Raw genomic sequence first — 17,638 nt, 5'->3', positions numbered from 1 at the left:
TTGTAAGTTCTTTTTTTTTCTTTTTAAATTTTTTATTTATGTAATATAACATTTTATAAGCAAGAATGCACAAATTTGCAATCTAATATGTTAAATTTATTTATCGGTTTACGTTCTTCTTAATAAAGTTGTACAACAAATTAATATATAGTCAAGTGTTTAGAACATGGTTCTTATGCTAGAATTATAAAATAACAAAAGTTTCATAATAAATTAATAAAAAGTCAAGTGTTTAGTACATGATTCATATGTTAGAATGAAAAAAAGAAACAAAACAAATTGTGGCATGTTCACGTATTCTAATTGTAGAAGTTATAACCCAAATGTAGAAGTTTATTCATAACATCATATTCTAAATGACATCAAATAAAAGTAGTCATGTTCACATTATGCACAATATAGTTTACATAGGTAAAAGTGTGGTAGTAAACACGCGTAGCCAGCCAAATAATCAACCAACAAGAAGCCACACAGCGGGCTTAATTCCGTAGTGATGCATGAGGTACAGCAGGAAACCCATGTTCATCCACAGCCTGTAAAACCGAACATAAAACGAAATTATAAAACGTGACATTATCATTTGATAACCAACACACTAGAGTACAAGATATGTATTTCAAAGTCACCTGATTATTATTAACTCTGCCAGCTGGCACCGCTTGTCCACTTGGAGCTGAAGGCAAGTTGAGTTCTTCGTTCAAATCAGGCTCGTTATCGGGTTGAAGATATGAAGGTACACCTTCACCTTCGGTTTCTTGCCCCATGTCAGCCTCCAACGCATCAAGTTCTTCATATCAAACCAAAAACATATGTTTAATAATAAAATCAATTATCCAAAGAATATTTGAAAAAAAAAGATGCGTATTTACCTCCCAAAAGTTCATCTTCATCGATGTCATCAGGCACACTATAACTTCTACCAAGAGATTCTTGTATTTCATTGCTGATATCCATCATGTCCATCATTTCATCTTGCAAACTCTATATAAAAATATAGCAGTCGCCCAACAATCAAAAAGATATACAACGAAAGAATGAACATGCAGTATAAAATAAATGATAGGATACTAACATCAATGTCTTGAATCTTCACGGTTTTCATCATTCCTTTCAACTCTTTATTTGCTGATTTCAATGCCGACATCTGGAACGTATAAAATTTACAAATGATAAGTTCAAAAGATAATATAAAAAAACCAGTAACAAGAACTTGATGAGTGTAAAGATGTAAACATACCGTTTGCTGAGCATCTTTAATTCCTTCTGAAGCAAATGCAACTTGATCTAGGTTGAATGTTTGATTATATAGCATGTCACGCTGTCCTTCGTACCTTCAAATAATTATTCATGATTGTTATTCAATTTATTCTATACAAGGATACAATGCTGTAGCATCCAGACCCTCATACCAACCAATTGGGGCGAGCAAAAAAACCAAACTATAACTGATAAAACTGAATCAAAATAACCGATTCAATTGAGAACCGATGTTTCAGTTATGATCTGTTTGATAATTGACTTTCACGATTATTTGCATATAAATAACCAAACTAACTGAACCGAGGCTAAAACATCCTTTAAGTTTATCTAATTTTTATAAATAATATTTTACAAATCTGAAAAGTTTTATTTGACCCAGGATATGATTCGACTTATCAACTGAAAGTAGCTTCAATCCTAACTGAATTAACCGAACTGTTTACAACTGAAACCGAGCGGTTAAAAAAACTTTAAACCCAAAGCATCAGTCACAGATTCAGGTTTAGCCAACAACACCTAGAACTACTTCCACGACTAATGCGTCCAAAACATGTTGACGGTATTTGAATTCTGCCCGTCTATAAGCTCAACATCTATCATATCATAGCTAATGGCCTAATGATTAATGAATCTCTAACCTATTAAAAGCAATCACATTATTATTATTATTATTATTATTATTATTATTATCTTACATTCTTTTTTGCTTAAGAACTCTCATTGCTCTGGCCTTGACAGCCTCCTGAGCCGGACCGGGTCTGGTCTTCTTGATCTGCTCTTTATATCGAGCTAGTTCAGCATCAAGGCGTTTGATCTTTTCATCCACAGTTTCACCTCTTTTATTAATCTATAAAACAAATTTATCATTAACCAATCAGACATCCATTTCAATAAATCCATCATAAGCAGATACTTAACCAAATTCTAATCATATAACCCTCAAATTAAAGAATTGATTACCCGATCAGATGCGTCATTAATTGATGGAGGTGGTTCTTTGTCTTTCTTAACGCCGAATACTCTCCTCATCGTCTTTTAACTTCAATTTTATGGTTACTGATTTAGGGTTTGTTTTGGATTTGAAACCCTACTTCAACAGTGCGGATGATCTTCCAAAGTAATAATAGATACGAATAAACCGAAGAGATAATAATAATAATAATAATAATCCTTAATTCATATGCAATTTTGGATATTGGATATTGGAATTGGATGTATTGGTACCGAAGGTACCTTTGATCACGTCAATCTCTATAACTAACAAAACCAGTCCCCGTACTATTGCATAGTTTATAAAATCACTCTAGCCGTTTATTTTTTTAACCTTTTTTAGTGGTCTATGTTCGTCTGACTTTCTGTTTGTTTGCCATTTAATGCATGACCGGTTGCCATTAGGACCTCTTTAGGCCGGACCCTTGGCAAAATTTTGGATTGTTAATTGGGGAGACATTGCTGAAAAGGCCTGATTGGTTGACGGTTTCATCTATTCTATCTATGTACTCGTTTAGACTAATGTCATGTGGTTGACGGCTGACGCAAGCTCTAAGTCCGGTGATGCTCTTATCAACATATATGAGAGGTTAAAAAATAAACCTATAATGCCGGAATGTCATGTTGAAGAATATTTAATAAAACTTAGGATAAAACTTCAAAGATATATATACTTGTCTCTTCTCTAAATAAATCACATGATTACAACTTTCATAATAAACTGAAAGTAACCTAATAACTACTTATAAATATCAATATCATTAACTAAACCAAAATCTAGAAGCAATATTACATAAATTTAACTTATTCGTCATGAAACACATGGAATTATTTTAGCTATTGCTCATTTATAGAAGAAAAATATAGTGGCGTGTATAAAGTGCTAAAGTCTAGCACATTAAATTTAAAAGTAGACTTGAGCATAAAATCCAGTTCTAGACCCGATCCGATGTAACCAACCTGTGAGTATGAACCATGTTTTTGTTTCTCGCAAAAACAGTACCTGAACCTGGAACCGGTTCCATCTTTACTTGGTCAAAACCTGGACCTGACTTATACAAAACCCGATAAAAATCTGGTAAAACTGTTCAAAACCCAGTTGAAAAACCGACCACATCCGGCACCGGTTCCTAATTGACCTAGTTCTTAACTTTGTTAACTAAACCCGAATCAGTTCCTACCTAATTCCGATTTCATACAAAAATCCGATATGTGCACCTAAAGTCCATCAAATGTTTATCTTGACTCATTTAAATAAAAATTTAATAATGCATGTGATTACAGGTCCATTTAATGTCTGATGGCCCGGTGCACAAATTACCTGGTTTTGGACCTGACCCAATGTTTATGACTTAGAATCGATTCCTACCATTACCTACTATCTAACCCGTGGATACGACCTAGTATAGAATTTCTCTCTGGAGCCGTATCCGGAACAAGAATCAACCCGGACCCGCCGGAAATACCCGATCAAAACCAAACCTACCCGAAACCCTGGTCAAAACCCGGTCAAACACCCGACTCTATCCTGGTTTGAATCCGATTATGCTTTTTTAAAATACCCGGTTTGTGCCGATAATTCGGATATCGTTATTTATGAGTACTACTCAATTATGAGTTGGTGAATGGGCCACAAAAAGCCGAAAAACCTAAACAGACACGTCACTCATCTTTCTCTGTGGTCTACAGCCATGATTTTCCTCTTTGTTTCTCCTTTTTAAGCAACAGTTTAATAATACAAATACAAACTCTGCTCTACGCCTTGAGTGGGACCTACTTGCACAATAATAATAATAATAAATTCATAATATTCCAGCTTGATTACTACAACACACCGGAGATCAAATCCAAATGGCTGCCGGAGATCAAATCCAAATCGACGGAAACATATTCGAACAGAGGCACGGAAAAGAGCGAGTCAGAGTCGGTAGAGTCTGGAGATCCGGCGATGGTCGTCATTTCTTCGTGGAATGGAACGTCAGTATCAGTCTACTGTCTGATTGTGTTAACGCTTACGTTCGTGCCGATAATTCGGATATCGTTGCAACGGATACGATGAAAAACACTGTACGGTATCTGTATACTCTTTTTTCGGTTACGTGTTTGATTTGCTTAAGTTAGTTTTAGATGTGTTAGTGATATGTGATTGATTGATTGATTTGATTTGATCTGTGCGTGTTGTTTTAGATCAGTTGTGAAATAATGTTGAGTTAGGGTTTAAATCATATAATTAAAGCTAAACTAGATTGGAAATTGATAAAGTTAGGATAAGAAGAATATTGATTTGGTTACTTCTGATGTATTTGATGTTGATCTAGGGGTGTGTACGGTTCGGTTTTTGGACTTTTGAAAACCATTCGGTTTCGCTTTTTTCAGTTTTGGTTTTGGTTTTGGTTCTGACTTTTTCAGTTTTGCAATTTGAACTTGATAATTTTGAGTCATAAAAAAGCCCCAAAATTAATGAATTAAGGCCTAAATCGGTTTATTAATTTATTACTAATTGATTATTTATTAAAATTTTATAAGTTACTTGAAATACTCGAGCCGCGGGTTTCACCGGAAGCAGCCTCTCTATTCTTTAAGGGTAGAGGTAAGGCTGTCTCTATCTTACGCTCCTCAGACCCTACCATAGCTTTGCTATTGGTGGGATATATTGAGTACAATGATAACTTACTTGAAATAAAAAATAAAAAATGAGAATCTTGAAATTATTTTCGGTTTGTTTGTTTTTTCTTTTTGGTTTTTATTGCACGCAAAACCAAAAACGAACTATATGTTCGGTTTTTGACTTTTTACAAAAAAGCAAAACAAAACTGTCGGCTTTTGTTTCAGATCGGGTTTCAGTTTCTTGGACACCCTTAATTGGATCTATGCAAAAGTAACATTCAAATATGACACTAGCGCTGGATGTGAATTGCAGGTATATGTGAAGGCAAAGGAGTGTAAAGAACAAGTATCTGTGGAGGAATTTGCAATTATACTTGCTAAGCACTTTACATCATTCTATCCACAGGTAATTAGGTCTCTAACTAGTTATTACAGTTCTATTGATAGTATAATTTGCATTGTTTTTGGTCCACAATATGGAGGGGTATTTTAGATCTGACAAGTGGTCAAAACATCTTTTGGTTGAATAATCACCGATGGATAATTGTGTTTACATGATGTAATTTCTGTAAAAGTAATTTGATTTAGTTATCTCAGGGAATGATTAAAAGAAAGATATCATACTTGATTGTTTAGTTACTGATTAGCTACACATAATTACTATGCTTCTCGTGAAAACTCATTTGTTTCATCTTGTAGGTTACTGCAGCAATCATCAAGATTGTTGAAAAGCCATGGGAGCGTATCAGCATGGATGGTCAACCCCATGATCATGGTAAGAAAGTTCGTGCTTCACTTTATGCAACTCATTGTTTGCACCAAATTAAGTCACAAATTAGCTCTATATGATTATCTGTAAAAATATGTTGAACATATTGAAAACTTTCATAATAAAAATCCAATTTCGAAAGGCTTTAAACTTGGATCTGAGAGACACACAACCGAAGTTATCTTAGAGAAAAATGGTTCATTGCGTGTAACTTCTGGTGTGGCGGGTTTATCATTGCTGAAGACTACACAAGTAAGCAACATTCATCATGTCGAATAAACTTTCTATCAGTGGAAAAAAAAGTCAAACTAACTTATGGCAAATGGTCTAAATAACAGTCAGGTTTTGAGGGTTTCATACGTGACCAAAACACAATCCTGCCTGAAACACGGGAGAGGATGCTTGCTACAGAGGTCACTGCATCATGGAGGTAACTAACTTGTTTCATATAATATATATATGTTTTACAAGAATTTCAATTTGTATTTGTGACTGTGATGGTTTTGATATGCAGATACCATTTTGAGTCGTTATCAAGTATTAACAATCAGGCACTTCAATTCACTGAAAAATACCTCGGTGTGAAGAAGGTTTTGATGGACACTTTCTTTGGTCCAACTAAAGAGGGTGTGTATAGTCCATCTGTTCAGGCTACTCTTTATGATATGGCAAAAGCTGTTCTTGGCAGGTCTCTCCTTTCCCTACACTTTATTTACACACACATACATAGAGATATATGTAGACATTGAACCACCTAAGAACTTGTACATGGTGTATCTCAAATATAGTGAACGAAAGAGAGAGGATCGTGAGGTTATATAACCGTCTTATGTATCATAGTTAAAGCAATACATACAAACGTTTATGTGGTTTTTGTAGTTCTCTACTTAAAATTGATTTTGTATTGAATGACCCTATATATAGGCCTGTAAACAAATCACACGGGGAGTTAAACGAACCGATGTTTTTTGTTCATGTTCGTTTGTTAAGAAAACTAGTGTGTTCATGTTCATTTATGTTTGCTCATTGAGAAAATGAGTGTGTTCGTGTTTGTTTATGTTCGTTTGCTAAGAGTTGTTCGTGTTCTTTAATGTTCGTCTGTTAACAATAAAAATGAACGCTTCACGACCGTAAAACGAACACAAAGGAACATAAACAAACTAACAAAACTAAAGATAGATGAACGAAGATAAGCAAAATTGTAATGGATCACCAATTTAAAGTAGACGTGAACATCAATCTATTTGGGTCTAAATAGTTCAATAAAACATGGCTAAATTGTAATGGGTGATATACTAATTTGATAAAACTAGACTAAATCGCTAAATTGCAATGACCTAAAATTTTTAAAGTGTAATATATAAATGGAGGGAGGAACTTAAACAACCGTAAGCTAACAGACACAAATTAACATAAATGAACAAGACACGTTTTCATGTTTGTTTGTTCGACTAAATGAACAAAACATGTTGTTTTTGTTCATTCATTTATTAAAAGAACTTATCACCAAACGGTTCCTGAACATTCGGTTCGCTTACAGGGTTCTACCTGTATATAGGCTTGTTCAATACAAAACCAATTTTAAGTAGAGAACTGAGTGAACCTATTAATTTAACTGTGATTGAAGCTAGTTATGTAACCGCATAATCCACTCTTATTCAATACAAAACCTTTTCCCACTTAAAAATTGGTAATATATATAGGCATGCTAATATTTTGACTGCATATAATTTCAGGTTTCCATATATATCATCAGTCCATTTGAAAATGCCCAACATCCATTTTCTGCCAGTAAATTTATCAAGCAAAGTCAACCCGGTCATTGTGAAGGTAGACTTGTGTTTTTTAACTTTTTTGATGATATAGTTTAAGTGAAACGGTATTTTGTGTGCTTAAGTGTAGTGTTTTTTGTTTATGTATTTTGACAGTTTGAAGACGATGTGTACCTGCCAACAGATGAACCACACGGATCAATCGAAGCTAACTTGAGCCGCCCCAGATCCAAAATGTAGAAGGTTGGCAGTTCATGTTTGAATCTCAAGCGTCACATCTGGAGACGTGATCTTGTTTAAAATACGATTTGTAAATTATATGACCTTTCAAGTTGTGAATTATCAATAAATCCCTGGTTTTGTAAAGCAAGTATTTTTAATTTTAAGACATAATTACAAAGATTGTTCTTTATGTTTGAACCGAATTTAATTGCTTGTCCTTTGTCTTCAATATTGATTGATCTTATCATCGAAGTTTCCAAATCCATCGTTTTTTATTTGGCCATAACCATTTCCCCGGATTCTTCACGGATCCACTTCGTGTGGCCTAGTAATAAACACAGCCCCTTCTTTTCCACAAGCAATCCTTACTTATCTTTCACTTTATCTTTGGCAAAAGTAGTAGCCAATGATCCATTTTTTTTTCCTTTAGCTTTGATTGTAAGACTTAACATATATTACTATTTTTTTTGGGTGTAAATTATTTGAATTTAATTTTATCGTTAAGTCTCTTTATTTTGCAATTTAAACAAATTAGAACAAAAAAAAAACATGTAAAAGATGGTGACGTATAATCAATTGAGATTTTTAATATATATCCATTTACTAAAAGATCTTATAATACGTAATAAATAATCTTAACAAGGGATATATGTAAATGTCCTCAATAAATATGAGATATATACCACCAGTAGTAATTGTGTCGGGTCACTAGCCGCGTGGAATCTATCCAGGTCAGTCGTAGCTGGCTCGTACAATGTTGAGCGGGTTTAATCCATGTGGGTACATCCACGTTCTTATTTCCCCATGTTTTATCCAAGTTAATGCTAAAACAATAGACTAAGTTATCGATTTGGACAAAATGGACAACAATTGAGAAACCTGAAAAGTCTATTTGCTAAAAAGAAAAAGAAAACTGTTTGGACGAAATTCATAAAAGTGGCCAAATGTCAAGAATGATTTTGACAGTTTACTCGATAACTAATTATTTCTTAATTAACAAATAGATTTAGTGTAAAATTCATTATTTTTAGTTAACTTTTGTTTTTTTTCCCAAAAATTACAACTCAGATTGGTAAAAACAAAATATTAAAACCGAAACCGAAATCAAACCAAAAAACCTAAACGATAGGATTAGAAATGAGCCCGGTATCATACCGAAACTGACCCCGAAATTTTAAAATACTTGATATCAGTACCGAAAATGCTCGTATTTACCGGTATCATTACAGGATAAACAAGTAAACAGTACCTTAACATCTCTGGTTCAATTCATTCTCTGTAAATCCTCACTATGAAATCTTCTTGTTTCCTCTCAATTTTAGTCATCTTCATCGCAATTTCAATCTCATTCATCATCATCCCAAATTCAAATCAAATCAAAACCCATTTCCCAAAACCCACCATCTCACCATTCCTCAATCCAATTTTTAAAATTCTAGGGTTTAACTTTAATCCCCAAATCTTAAACCCTAATCCATTAAACCCTAATTTAACCCCCAATCACTGCATCATATGGATGGCACCCTTCATCTCCGGTGGCGGGTATTGTTCCGAAGCTTGGTCTTACATATTAGCCCTTAATAATCACTACAATAATAATATTAAAAATCATAACTTTAACCATAGAATTGCGCAACATGGTGATATTGAGAATGTTTATTACTGGGAGGGTTTACCTGTTAAGATTAGAGAATTAGCTTATGATCTTGTTCAAACCGAGTGTCGGTTAAACGAGTCGGTTGTGATATGTCATAGCGAGCCCGGTGCGTGGAACCCGCCGTTGTTTCAAACCACGCCTTGCCCTCCGTCGAATAGTCGGTTTGCTATCGGACGGACCATGTTCGAGACGGATAGAGTGAACCCCGAGCATGTGAGAAGGTGTAACGCGATGGATATGGTGTGGGTCCCGACGGAGTTTCATGTGGATTCGTTTGTGAAAAGTGGTGTTGATCCGGATAAAGTTGTGAAGGTTGTACAAGCTGTGGATACGGAGTTTTTTGATCCGAGGAAGTACGCGCCGTTGGATCTTTCGTTGTTTGGGGATTTGGTGCTCGGGTCACGTTTAGAACGACGGAACGGTGAAAACCCGTTTGTGTTTTTGAGTGTGTTTAAGTGGGAGTATAGAAAAGGTTGGGATGTGTTGTTGCAGTCGTACTTGAAAGAATTTGATTCGTTAGACAATGTTTGTTTATACTTGTTAACGAATCCGTACCATTCCGATAGTAATTTTGGCAACAAGATTGTGGAGTTCGTGGAGGATTCCGGGCTGGAAAAGCCCGTGAACGGGTGGGCTCCGGTTTATGTGATTGATTCCCACATTGCTCAAGTTGATTTCCCGAAACTTTATAAAGCGGCTGATGCGTTTGTTTTGCCATCTCGAGGGGAAGGGTGGGGCCGGCCTATTGTGGAAGCGATGGCTATGTCTTTGCCTGTGATTGCTACAAATTGGTCCGGACCGGCTGAATATTTGACCGAGGAAAATAGCTATCCGTTGACCGTTGATAGAATGAGTGAAGTTGTTGATGGCCCGTTTAAAGGGCATTTGTGGGCTGAACCTTCGGTTGATAAATTAATGTTTTTAATGAGATATGTGATGGAGAATCAAGAAGAAGCTAAGAGTAAAGGTGAGAAAGCCAGAAAAGATATGGTTGATAAGTACTCGCCTGAGATCGTAGCAAGCATTGTTTCTGATCAGATTCAGCGGGTTCTAGACAAAATGGGTTAAAATCATGGATCTTTTTGGTGGGTTCTTGACAAAATTGGTTAAACTCTTGGATCTTTTTTGCGGATTCTTGACAAAACGGGTTAAATCTTGGATCTTTTTAGCAGGTGCTTGACAAAACGGGTTAAATCTTGGATCTTTTTTGCGGGTTCTTGACAAAATGGGTTAATCTTCAATCTTTTTTTGCAGGTTCTTGACGAAATGGCTTGAATTTGGATCTTTTTTGCTGGTTCTTGAAAAAGTAGGTTGAAATGTTGGATATTTTTGTGGAAATCGGTTAATTCTTGGATCTTTTTTGCGGGTTCTTGACAATATGGCGGATTCTTGACAAAATGGGTTAAATCATGGATCTTTTTTGTGAGTTTCATATTGTAAGTATCTAATTTTTTTTAATAAATCATTACTTTTCATTAATCGATAAAAACATCCGAACGATTTACAATGAAGTGGCAGGTAAGCGGGCAACAAGCTGTGCAATGTGCCGCAACCCCATTTTGGATAGCTAACCCAATCCTAGTAAAACCAAAGTTTCGGTTCCTATGGGCCGATACACAATCTGCTTTCACTTTTGTTGTCATAACTGAACTATTATTATAATGTTGTTCTCAGGGTGTTAATGAACATTGTAAAGCACATAGCAACAGTTACTTGGCTCATTATTAGAACATAATATTGTTCTGAAATGAATTTAAAATTACATAGACTGAAAAGCGGGTATATATTATTTGTTAGCTTGAAGCCAATCAAGAATACCCTTCTCTGTTTCGGTGAGTTCTTTCTTCTGTCTGAATGTCCCTTCTTCATATGCAAAGTAGTCCTTGTAATTGCGCTTGTAATAGCTGTCTAGTCTCTGAAATAAAACAGTAAAAAACTTAACAATTAGCATGAATTAGTTGGGCTTCTAAGCTTTGAACACATGAACACGTATATACGCTTGTTATTTTGTTCGCTTCTTATTTAGTAGCAAAACTTCTAATGAACACATGTACTATAAGAAAATACGACCGTTTTCTTTTATTTACCTCTTTATCGTTCTTGGTTTTGTTGTCCTGCGATTTCTTGAGGTACTCTGAATAAAAAGCCATTTAATTTTTAATACATGTTATCATCTTCTGATTATATTTACATTAATATTAGATAATAAGTCAACTGAGCAAATAATAATAATAATAATAATAATTATACTTACTTTGAAGAAGCTCAGTCTTGGAGTCAGTTACAGTTGCAGCAGCAACAGCTGAAAGGAGAAGTGTTCTTCGGCCTTCTAGTCCACCATTACTGTCGGTAATTCGTGTCTTTGTGAATCTTGAACTTCTGTTTTCTGCTTCAATGTTTTCAGCTGCATGAATGGATGAAACCAGTGTAGTTATGTAAGCTCTTATTGCCATTTTCACCTTATCCTGTCCTCACTTCAAAATTTCATTTCCCTGTGCATATAATCAATTAGTTTCTTTTTTCTTAGCCACAAATTCTATTTATTGTGGATATGATATAATGATGTTGACTTAGAAATTTGGCTGCTTCTGGACTAGTGTAATTCTTGAATGAGTAATATTTGAATGGGAGGTCCTTAATAGGAAGTGAGATACTTTGGTCCTATGTGTAGATATTTTTCAACCTTACGCAAACATATTCGTAACTTTTAACAAAAAGAAAAAAACATTGGGACCGTTAAGTAAATGCGTTATTGTCATTCCAGTCTGGTTGTGTGGTAAAGGCAAGCCTTTTGACGGTGGTAAAGGCTGGTCTTTTGACGGTTTACGTTCCTTGTGTCTTAAAACACTTTCAGCAATGGCTATATTGTGAAAGAACAATAAACACCAATTTTCAATTTTCAAAAACACAGTACTCCAATGTTATATTGTAATATGAAATATCAAGATACTAGTGTGAACACATCTCTTATCTATTCATTTGTATTATGGTTTCCAAGTCCTTGAGATCCTTATCACCAACATTTTATGTTTCTTAAAACAGGTTCACTTATTCACAACTAAAACTTTCCTTTAGTCAACACCCATATATCATCCTTTTTTTTGTTGCGTTTGCTAATTAGCTTTATCAAGTGAGACACTGAGACGAAAATAGATCAAGGATACCATACAAATGCTCATCACCTTATATGTACAAGTTTGTGTTAATCGGTGTTGTATCACGGATAAGTTAGGTCGTATTATGTTTGTAGTTTTGTATTGAACAGCACGCTTGAAATGATGACTAGGTTTAGGATCTCAATAAATTTTAAGTTGAGAACCGCATATACATCCGGGCATATTGCTTTGGCAGTGATATATGCAACTATGCCTGACCAATACTGCATACAGATGGTTATACAAGTTCTTGCATTCTCTGCTTAAGTTCATGCATAGCTAGTTTTTTCCGTGTAAATGTGTAATCAATAAAATAATTCATTTTTTTATTTACAGTAAGCCGTCATCCAAAAGGTTATATAAGCGATTAATGAGAATGGAACACTAAAGAAGATTGTAAAAGAGTGTTAATGTCACATAATGAGCTTTATTAAATCATATTTCGTTTTAAAAAAGGATTAGATTAGACTGTAGAGAGAGATTAGAATATAATGAACACTAATAGAGTAATAGATCATGGCCATATCGAATGCTAAACAGCATCATAGGTGCCAATGAAGCATCATAGGCCCAATTATGCCATGTTATGCTGTAAAGGGTCATATTGGGTTTCAGTGAGTCATATTTGATCGTAATGAGCTATCATGGTTCATACCTGTCCTAGTTGGGTGTATCGAGTCTTATTTTAGCTATTAATAGAGCATGATGAACTTTAGTATGTCATATTAAATCTTAAAGAGCTAAATTAAGTAGTAGTAAGTTATGTTAGACCATAATGAGCAATAATAGGTTATAATGTTATATGTATCTTAATGTATCATATTGGTCCTTGTTAACCTTAATTGCGCATCTATGCAACATTGTCCCACTCTGACCTTCAATTGTCAACCTTTATTGACTCCTTGACCATCATTGATGAAAATATCGACCATAGTTCATCCTAATTGACAACCATTCAACAAGGCCGTCTTCGAAAATCTTAAAAAAATTGAAGTAATTATGCGACGATAATTGTGGAACAATAAACAAAATGAAAGTATATTAGCAAAATAATTTTAAATATTTAAAACAAGCGTGACTTATCCTACCTTTTTGGTTTAAACTAAATGGTCTTTGAATATGAAAAAAAGAAGAGTTAATGGTCATTTTTGTCATTGTGGTTTGCGACTTTCGCCACTTTAGTCCAAAATTTGAAAATTTGTTAATTTTGTCCTCACAATTTTAAACATTGGCCAATTACGTCCCACCGTCTAACGGCATCCAACTATGGCGGTGGGATGTAATTGGCCAATGTTTAAAATTGTGAGGACAAAATTAACAAATTTTCAAATTTTGGACTGAAGTGACGAAAGTCGCAAGCCACTATGGACGAAAATGGCCATTAACTCAAAAAAGAAAATGACTATTAACATAGGATTAATAAGAATTAGGCTATGATATAGTAGCTATTAATGAAAATGAAAAACAAATGGCAATCTAAAAATTAGAGAGTATAAATGAGTGATGCAAGATTTGAACTTGAACAACTCACTTTTGCGATTTTGTGGGATCCATTAATAATTACGGAAGTATTACCATGCGATTTCCTTACAACAATTTAAAGTGTTTGGTGTTTGGGATTTCGTTGGATTCATTTATAATTACGGAAGTATTACCATGCGATTTCCTTGCAACAATTTAAAGTGTTTGTTTTTGGGATTTCGTTGAATTCGTCCGACAAAAGATTAAATTAAAATTTTTGGTTTTTTGGATTCCATCGGTAATTTGTTGATAAACTACATGACAACAAGTAAAATTTATCGACGGAGTTTTCGGGTTGTAATACTCTGTTTTCTATTAGTTGATATGGTGTTTTGTATCCTTTATTTTCTTCTTTAATCAAACTTCTTTCGTATGCAGTTTGGAAACTTTAAAAATTTAAGCAATTTGTCTATGCCTTTTAATTTGAAGTTTTAGCTTGATCGTCTATATTTTTTAGAGAGGCTTCGCCACCCCTCTATGTCTATCGCCACGTAAGAAACAAAGCTTCAAAACCCCTCTTTTTAACGCCCCATTATAGTTAAAAGTCCCATTTACAATTTTAATTTATAACATATATGTGTGTGTATCAATGTATGTGTGTATTGATGAAAGTTGCAAAAGTCGCTAGGCGTACTCTAGGCGGTCGACCAGGGAGTTGGTTGTACTCGGAGTACTCAGGGAGTACTCGGAGAGTACTTGGAAATGGTAAATATAAAGAAAATTAACTTTTGAATACTATATATAAGTCAAATATCACAAGTTTGCTAATATTTATAACAAAATAAGTGAATATCAATATAAATAAGATAAATGCATTTTTAAATACTAAATTATTCGAAAATTATTTAATCATTAGTTAAAGAAAATGATATTCTATTTTTAATATTATAGAAATATGAATCATGTTTTATATTTTTAATCAAAATCGACCGACTAGATGTGATTTTGGCTTAGGTTGACCACATTCGATCGATTTTAAGTAACTAGGCGGAGTTACAAAAACTCCTCTCGATGCCATACCTTGTAGCGAGCACTCAACCTTACTTTAACAACATTGGTATTAACCAAATACAACCCCCTTTCATACCGCTCCCAACGCAGCCCGACGCGATGTTTGGGCTTTAAAGCCCCACCACATCACCCCATTACCGCCCCCACACCGTTTGATCTAAGGATTGCCATCAAACAACTTTTCACGAGCCACCATACATTGTATAATTTGGCATCTTTGCTATTCAATTTCTTTTTAAGTTCATGAACATGTGCGGAAAAAATTGTGGTAAGTGTAGAATCATTAATTCTAGTTTTATTCTATAATTAAAGTTTCCTGGGTCTGCCTGCATGGAGATGATCAGTGATAAATGGATCATCAAAGAAAGAGATCTTGGAAGGCTGCAGGCAATCAAATAGAAAACATGATGGGTCGCCGAATGATATAAATGCTAATTAACTTGTACGTACACTACTCACACTCTCATAATTTATTGTTGAAACAACACGTTAACGTTAAATGATCTGTGCCCAATTAATAAAAGTTGTTCACTTGTATATATTTGGCAAAAACAAAAAAAAAGTAAAAAGAAAGTGGACCACTTCACTCACTTCCAAAGAAGTGGTTCAACTACAAAACCATTTGTATGCAAAACGTAAACAGCTCACTGTTACAACCAACTTATCTAGATTTGGAGACTGTGTTTTATAAAACGTTAAAATGAGGATGAAGGACACTGTTTGACTTAATTTAATAAACTTCTCATTTTATGGTCCATGACTTTTATAGTTTTATATAACTAGTTCATGGGTGGATTTTAGGGTTCGGGTTTGCATTGTGGAGCTACATACATGGTGTTGGATTCAACCGACACCATTTAATTTCACGTTTCATATAGAATGTATAACACGATAAGATTTCGAATGAATCCAGCCTTTTTTTAACAACAGAACCCATTGGTTTTATGAAGAGAAAAAAATTGAACTAATTGCCCATGAAAACTTTACTTAATAATAATTGTTATTCTTTTAATAAATCTTAAGGTTATTCTTAAAGTTTAACCAATCATATATTAGTCATATTTCCAATTTAAAGAAATCAATTCTCTTTTTAAAATAACCCTAAATCTTGTACCAATTAAAAAGGCAATTTTGTTAATTTTCCAATAACGCCCTAATTGTCAAATTGTTTAACCTAAATAGTAAATACTAACAAAAAAAAGTCGATTGGGTTGTTGAAGATGACCGACGAGTAACCTAAGATTCTGACATGCGTTTATGTCATTTTTTAAAGACAATTTACTTTATTAATGCATTATCTTTTGTTATTTGTCCCAACTTGAACGAAAAATTTTACAATAAATTTCGAGCATTGAGAAAACTAACACCATTGAAAAATATTTTGGCTCCACCACTACAACTTTGTGTGAAACGCTTACAAAATCCTAAATGGGTGGTCTCATTAGTTTATGTATTGACTTATTTATTTCTTCAATAATACAATTAAAGTTGCATTTATATATTAACATAATATGTTTGTAACATTATATTTGCACAAGTTTGTAGTTTGAGCTATAGACTTGGTCAATGCTAGATAAGTTGGAGTGTAATACACGTTATATAACTAAAACAAGGTAGTTTTGGACCTTTGGTGGACTTTGGTTAGAATTTTGGTGAATCAAGGAACATTGGTTATAAAAAAATCAATAATTAAGTTGAAAAAAAAACACGTGAAAATGAGAGGTAGAGGTAGACTGTAGATGACGATTTGACGGTGGATGGTGATGGCCGATTGGCGGGGAGATGGTTCTCGGCCGGATGTTAAGGCGACGATGGTTGGAGGGAGGTGGTTCACGGTGAGATGGTTTTTAATGTGGGCCATTTTTTATTTCAAAACATATGTGACATAAATTGTCCCTCAAATTAATTAAGCTCATAAAGTTGATTATAAGTCTTCTTTAGTAAGTTGGTTGTGGCTCAATGGTAGAGAGCTCACTTTACAAATGAGATGTAGGGGGGTCAAACCTCATTATCACCAACTTATATGGGAGATATGAGGGATGACCCTGACTTGCCATGGTTCGAGTCCTGATCTCACCCGGTTTTACCGGCTTCTTGCTGTCGTGCCGTTTGACGGGCGTGGGGGTCGGGTTTTGTCCGGTGACAGGTGGACCGCTAGGGGTTCCGTCCGTCCGGACTAGTGGCCGGCTCGGGCTACCTTTAGCCAATGGGAGCCGCGTACGGGTACCCGACGTTACTTAGTTGGCCGTTCAAAAAAAAAAAAGATTAGAAGTCTTCTTTTATGACTCTATATTAAATGAGGTTGGCCGATGTTTTGGTTCTTTTAGTTTAACAATCAACTTTGCCAAACTCAACACTAATTTGGATAGTCGTTATTATTAGATTATAGGCTGTCATGTTTGGTTTGTCTCTTGTTTGCTAATGATAATATGATATGCATAACGTGGGAACTTAATTTGTTGTCGACTTAGTTTTCATGGGTAGTCGTTAAATTACATGTATATTTAAGGGTGTGAACGAGTTGACTCAAATCCGAATTAAGGTCGAGTTTGACACTTTTTATGTCCTAAGCTTGAGCATGATTTACATAAAATCCGAATGACTCGAATGCTAGCTCCCTGCGATTTTCGTGAATTGCATGTATAGGTTATTTATGATGTGTCATATATCATAT

General features: G+C 34.6%; 4 protein-coding genes across 5 annotated transcripts; 2 read left to right on the top strand and 2 right to left on the bottom strand.

Annotated features, from left to right (window-relative positions):
• Positions 1 to 317: 317 nt before the first annotated feature.
• LOC143535546 (vacuolar protein sorting-associated protein 60.2-like) lies at positions 318 to 2,423 on the bottom strand. Of its 2 annotated transcripts, XM_077029771.1 has the most exons (7): positions 2,221 to 2,423; positions 1,956 to 2,107; positions 1,238 to 1,331; positions 1,073 to 1,144; positions 870 to 981; positions 627 to 787; positions 318 to 533 (listed from the first exon to the last, which is right to left on the bottom strand). In XM_077029771.1, exons 1-7 carry the CDS (start codon positions 2,287 to 2,289, stop codon positions 480 to 482), a joined length of 714 nt encoding a protein of 237 aa, XP_076885886.1. In that variant the 5' UTR covers positions 2,290 to 2,423; the 3' UTR covers positions 318 to 479. The 2 variants fall into 2 exon arrangements, with proteins under 2 accessions (XP_076885886.1, XP_076885885.1); XM_077029770.1 differs by having other exon boundaries at positions 1,073 to 1,331.
• A 1,614-nt stretch (positions 2,424 to 4,037) lies between these two features.
• On the top strand, positions 4,038 to 7,774 carry LOC143535598 (uricase-2-like). The gene is made up of 8 exons (XM_077029810.1): positions 4,038 to 4,317; positions 5,171 to 5,263; positions 5,557 to 5,632; positions 5,769 to 5,878; positions 5,965 to 6,056; positions 6,141 to 6,314; positions 7,363 to 7,456; positions 7,555 to 7,774. Exons 1-8 carry the CDS (start codon positions 4,102 to 4,104, stop codon positions 7,636 to 7,638), a joined length of 939 nt encoding a protein of 312 aa, XP_076885925.1. The 5' UTR covers positions 4,038 to 4,101; the 3' UTR covers positions 7,639 to 7,774.
• A 1,178-nt stretch (positions 7,775 to 8,952) lies between these two features.
• Positions 8,953 to 10,746, top strand: LOC143535596 (uncharacterized). The gene is made up of 2 exons (XM_077029808.1): positions 8,953 to 10,490; positions 10,532 to 10,746. Exon 1 carries the CDS (start codon positions 9,137 to 9,139, stop codon positions 10,343 to 10,345), a length of 1,209 nt encoding a protein of 402 aa, XP_076885923.1. The 5' UTR covers positions 8,953 to 9,136; the 3' UTR covers positions 10,346 to 10,490; positions 10,532 to 10,746.
• A 158-nt stretch (positions 10,747 to 10,904) lies between these two features.
• Positions 10,905 to 11,906, bottom strand: LOC143535597 (uncharacterized). The gene is made up of 3 exons (XM_077029809.1): positions 11,532 to 11,906; positions 11,365 to 11,411; positions 10,905 to 11,192 (listed from the first exon to the last, which is right to left on the bottom strand). Exons 1-3 carry the CDS (start codon positions 11,728 to 11,730, stop codon positions 11,064 to 11,066), a joined length of 375 nt encoding a protein of 124 aa, XP_076885924.1. The 5' UTR covers positions 11,731 to 11,906; the 3' UTR covers positions 10,905 to 11,063.
• Between the last annotated feature and the right edge of the window lie 5,732 nt (positions 11,907 to 17,638).

The sequence above is a fragment of the Bidens hawaiensis genome, unplaced genomic scaffold, assembly GCF_021521415.1.
Source record: "Bidens hawaiensis isolate Kalapana, Puna unplaced genomic scaffold, B.hawaiensis_p1.1 tig00010569_1, whole genome shotgun sequence".
In the NCBI taxonomy this organism is placed as follows: domain Eukaryota; kingdom Viridiplantae; phylum Streptophyta; class Magnoliopsida; order Asterales; family Asteraceae; genus Bidens; species Bidens hawaiensis.
Note: the sequence above shows the minus strand (reverse complement) of the source record. Positions and strands in the feature narration are given on the sequence as shown.

Coding starts and splice junctions, on each gene's coding strand:
- LOC143535546 (XM_077029770.1), bottom strand. CDS start 2,289: ATGAGGAGAGTATTCGGCGTTAAGAAAGACAAAGAACCACCTCCATCA. Junction 788..869: donor TGAAGATGAACTTTTGGGAG/GTAAATACGCAT, acceptor TTTGATATGAAG/AACTTGATGCGTTGGAGGCT. Junction 534..626: donor GCAGAGTTAATAATAATCAG/GTGACTTTGAAA, acceptor TCGGTTTTACAG/GCTGTGGATGAACATGGGTT.
- LOC143535598 (XM_077029810.1), top strand. CDS start 4,102: ATGGCTGCCGGAGATCAAATCCAAATCGACGGAAACATATTCGAACAG. Junction 5,264..5,556: donor TTACATCATTCTATCCACAG/GTAATTAGGTCT, acceptor TTCATCTTGTAG/GTTACTGCAGCAATCATCAA. Junction 7,457..7,554: donor TCAACCCGGTCATTGTGAAG/GTAGACTTGTGT, acceptor GTATTTTGACAG/TTTGAAGACGATGTGTACCT.
- LOC143535596 (XM_077029808.1), top strand. CDS start 9,137: ATGGCACCCTTCATCTCCGGTGGCGGGTATTGTTCCGAAGCTTGGTCT.
- LOC143535597 (XM_077029809.1), bottom strand. CDS start 11,730: ATGGCAATAAGAGCTTACATAACTACACTGGTTTCATCCATTCATGCA. Junction 11,412..11,531: donor CAAGACTGAGCTTCTTCAAA/GTAAGTATAATT, acceptor CTTTTTATTCAG/AGTACCTCAAGAAATCGCAG. Junction 11,193..11,364: donor AAACCAAGAACGATAAAGAG/GTAAATAAAAGA, acceptor GTTTTATTTCAG/AGACTAGACAGCTATTACAA.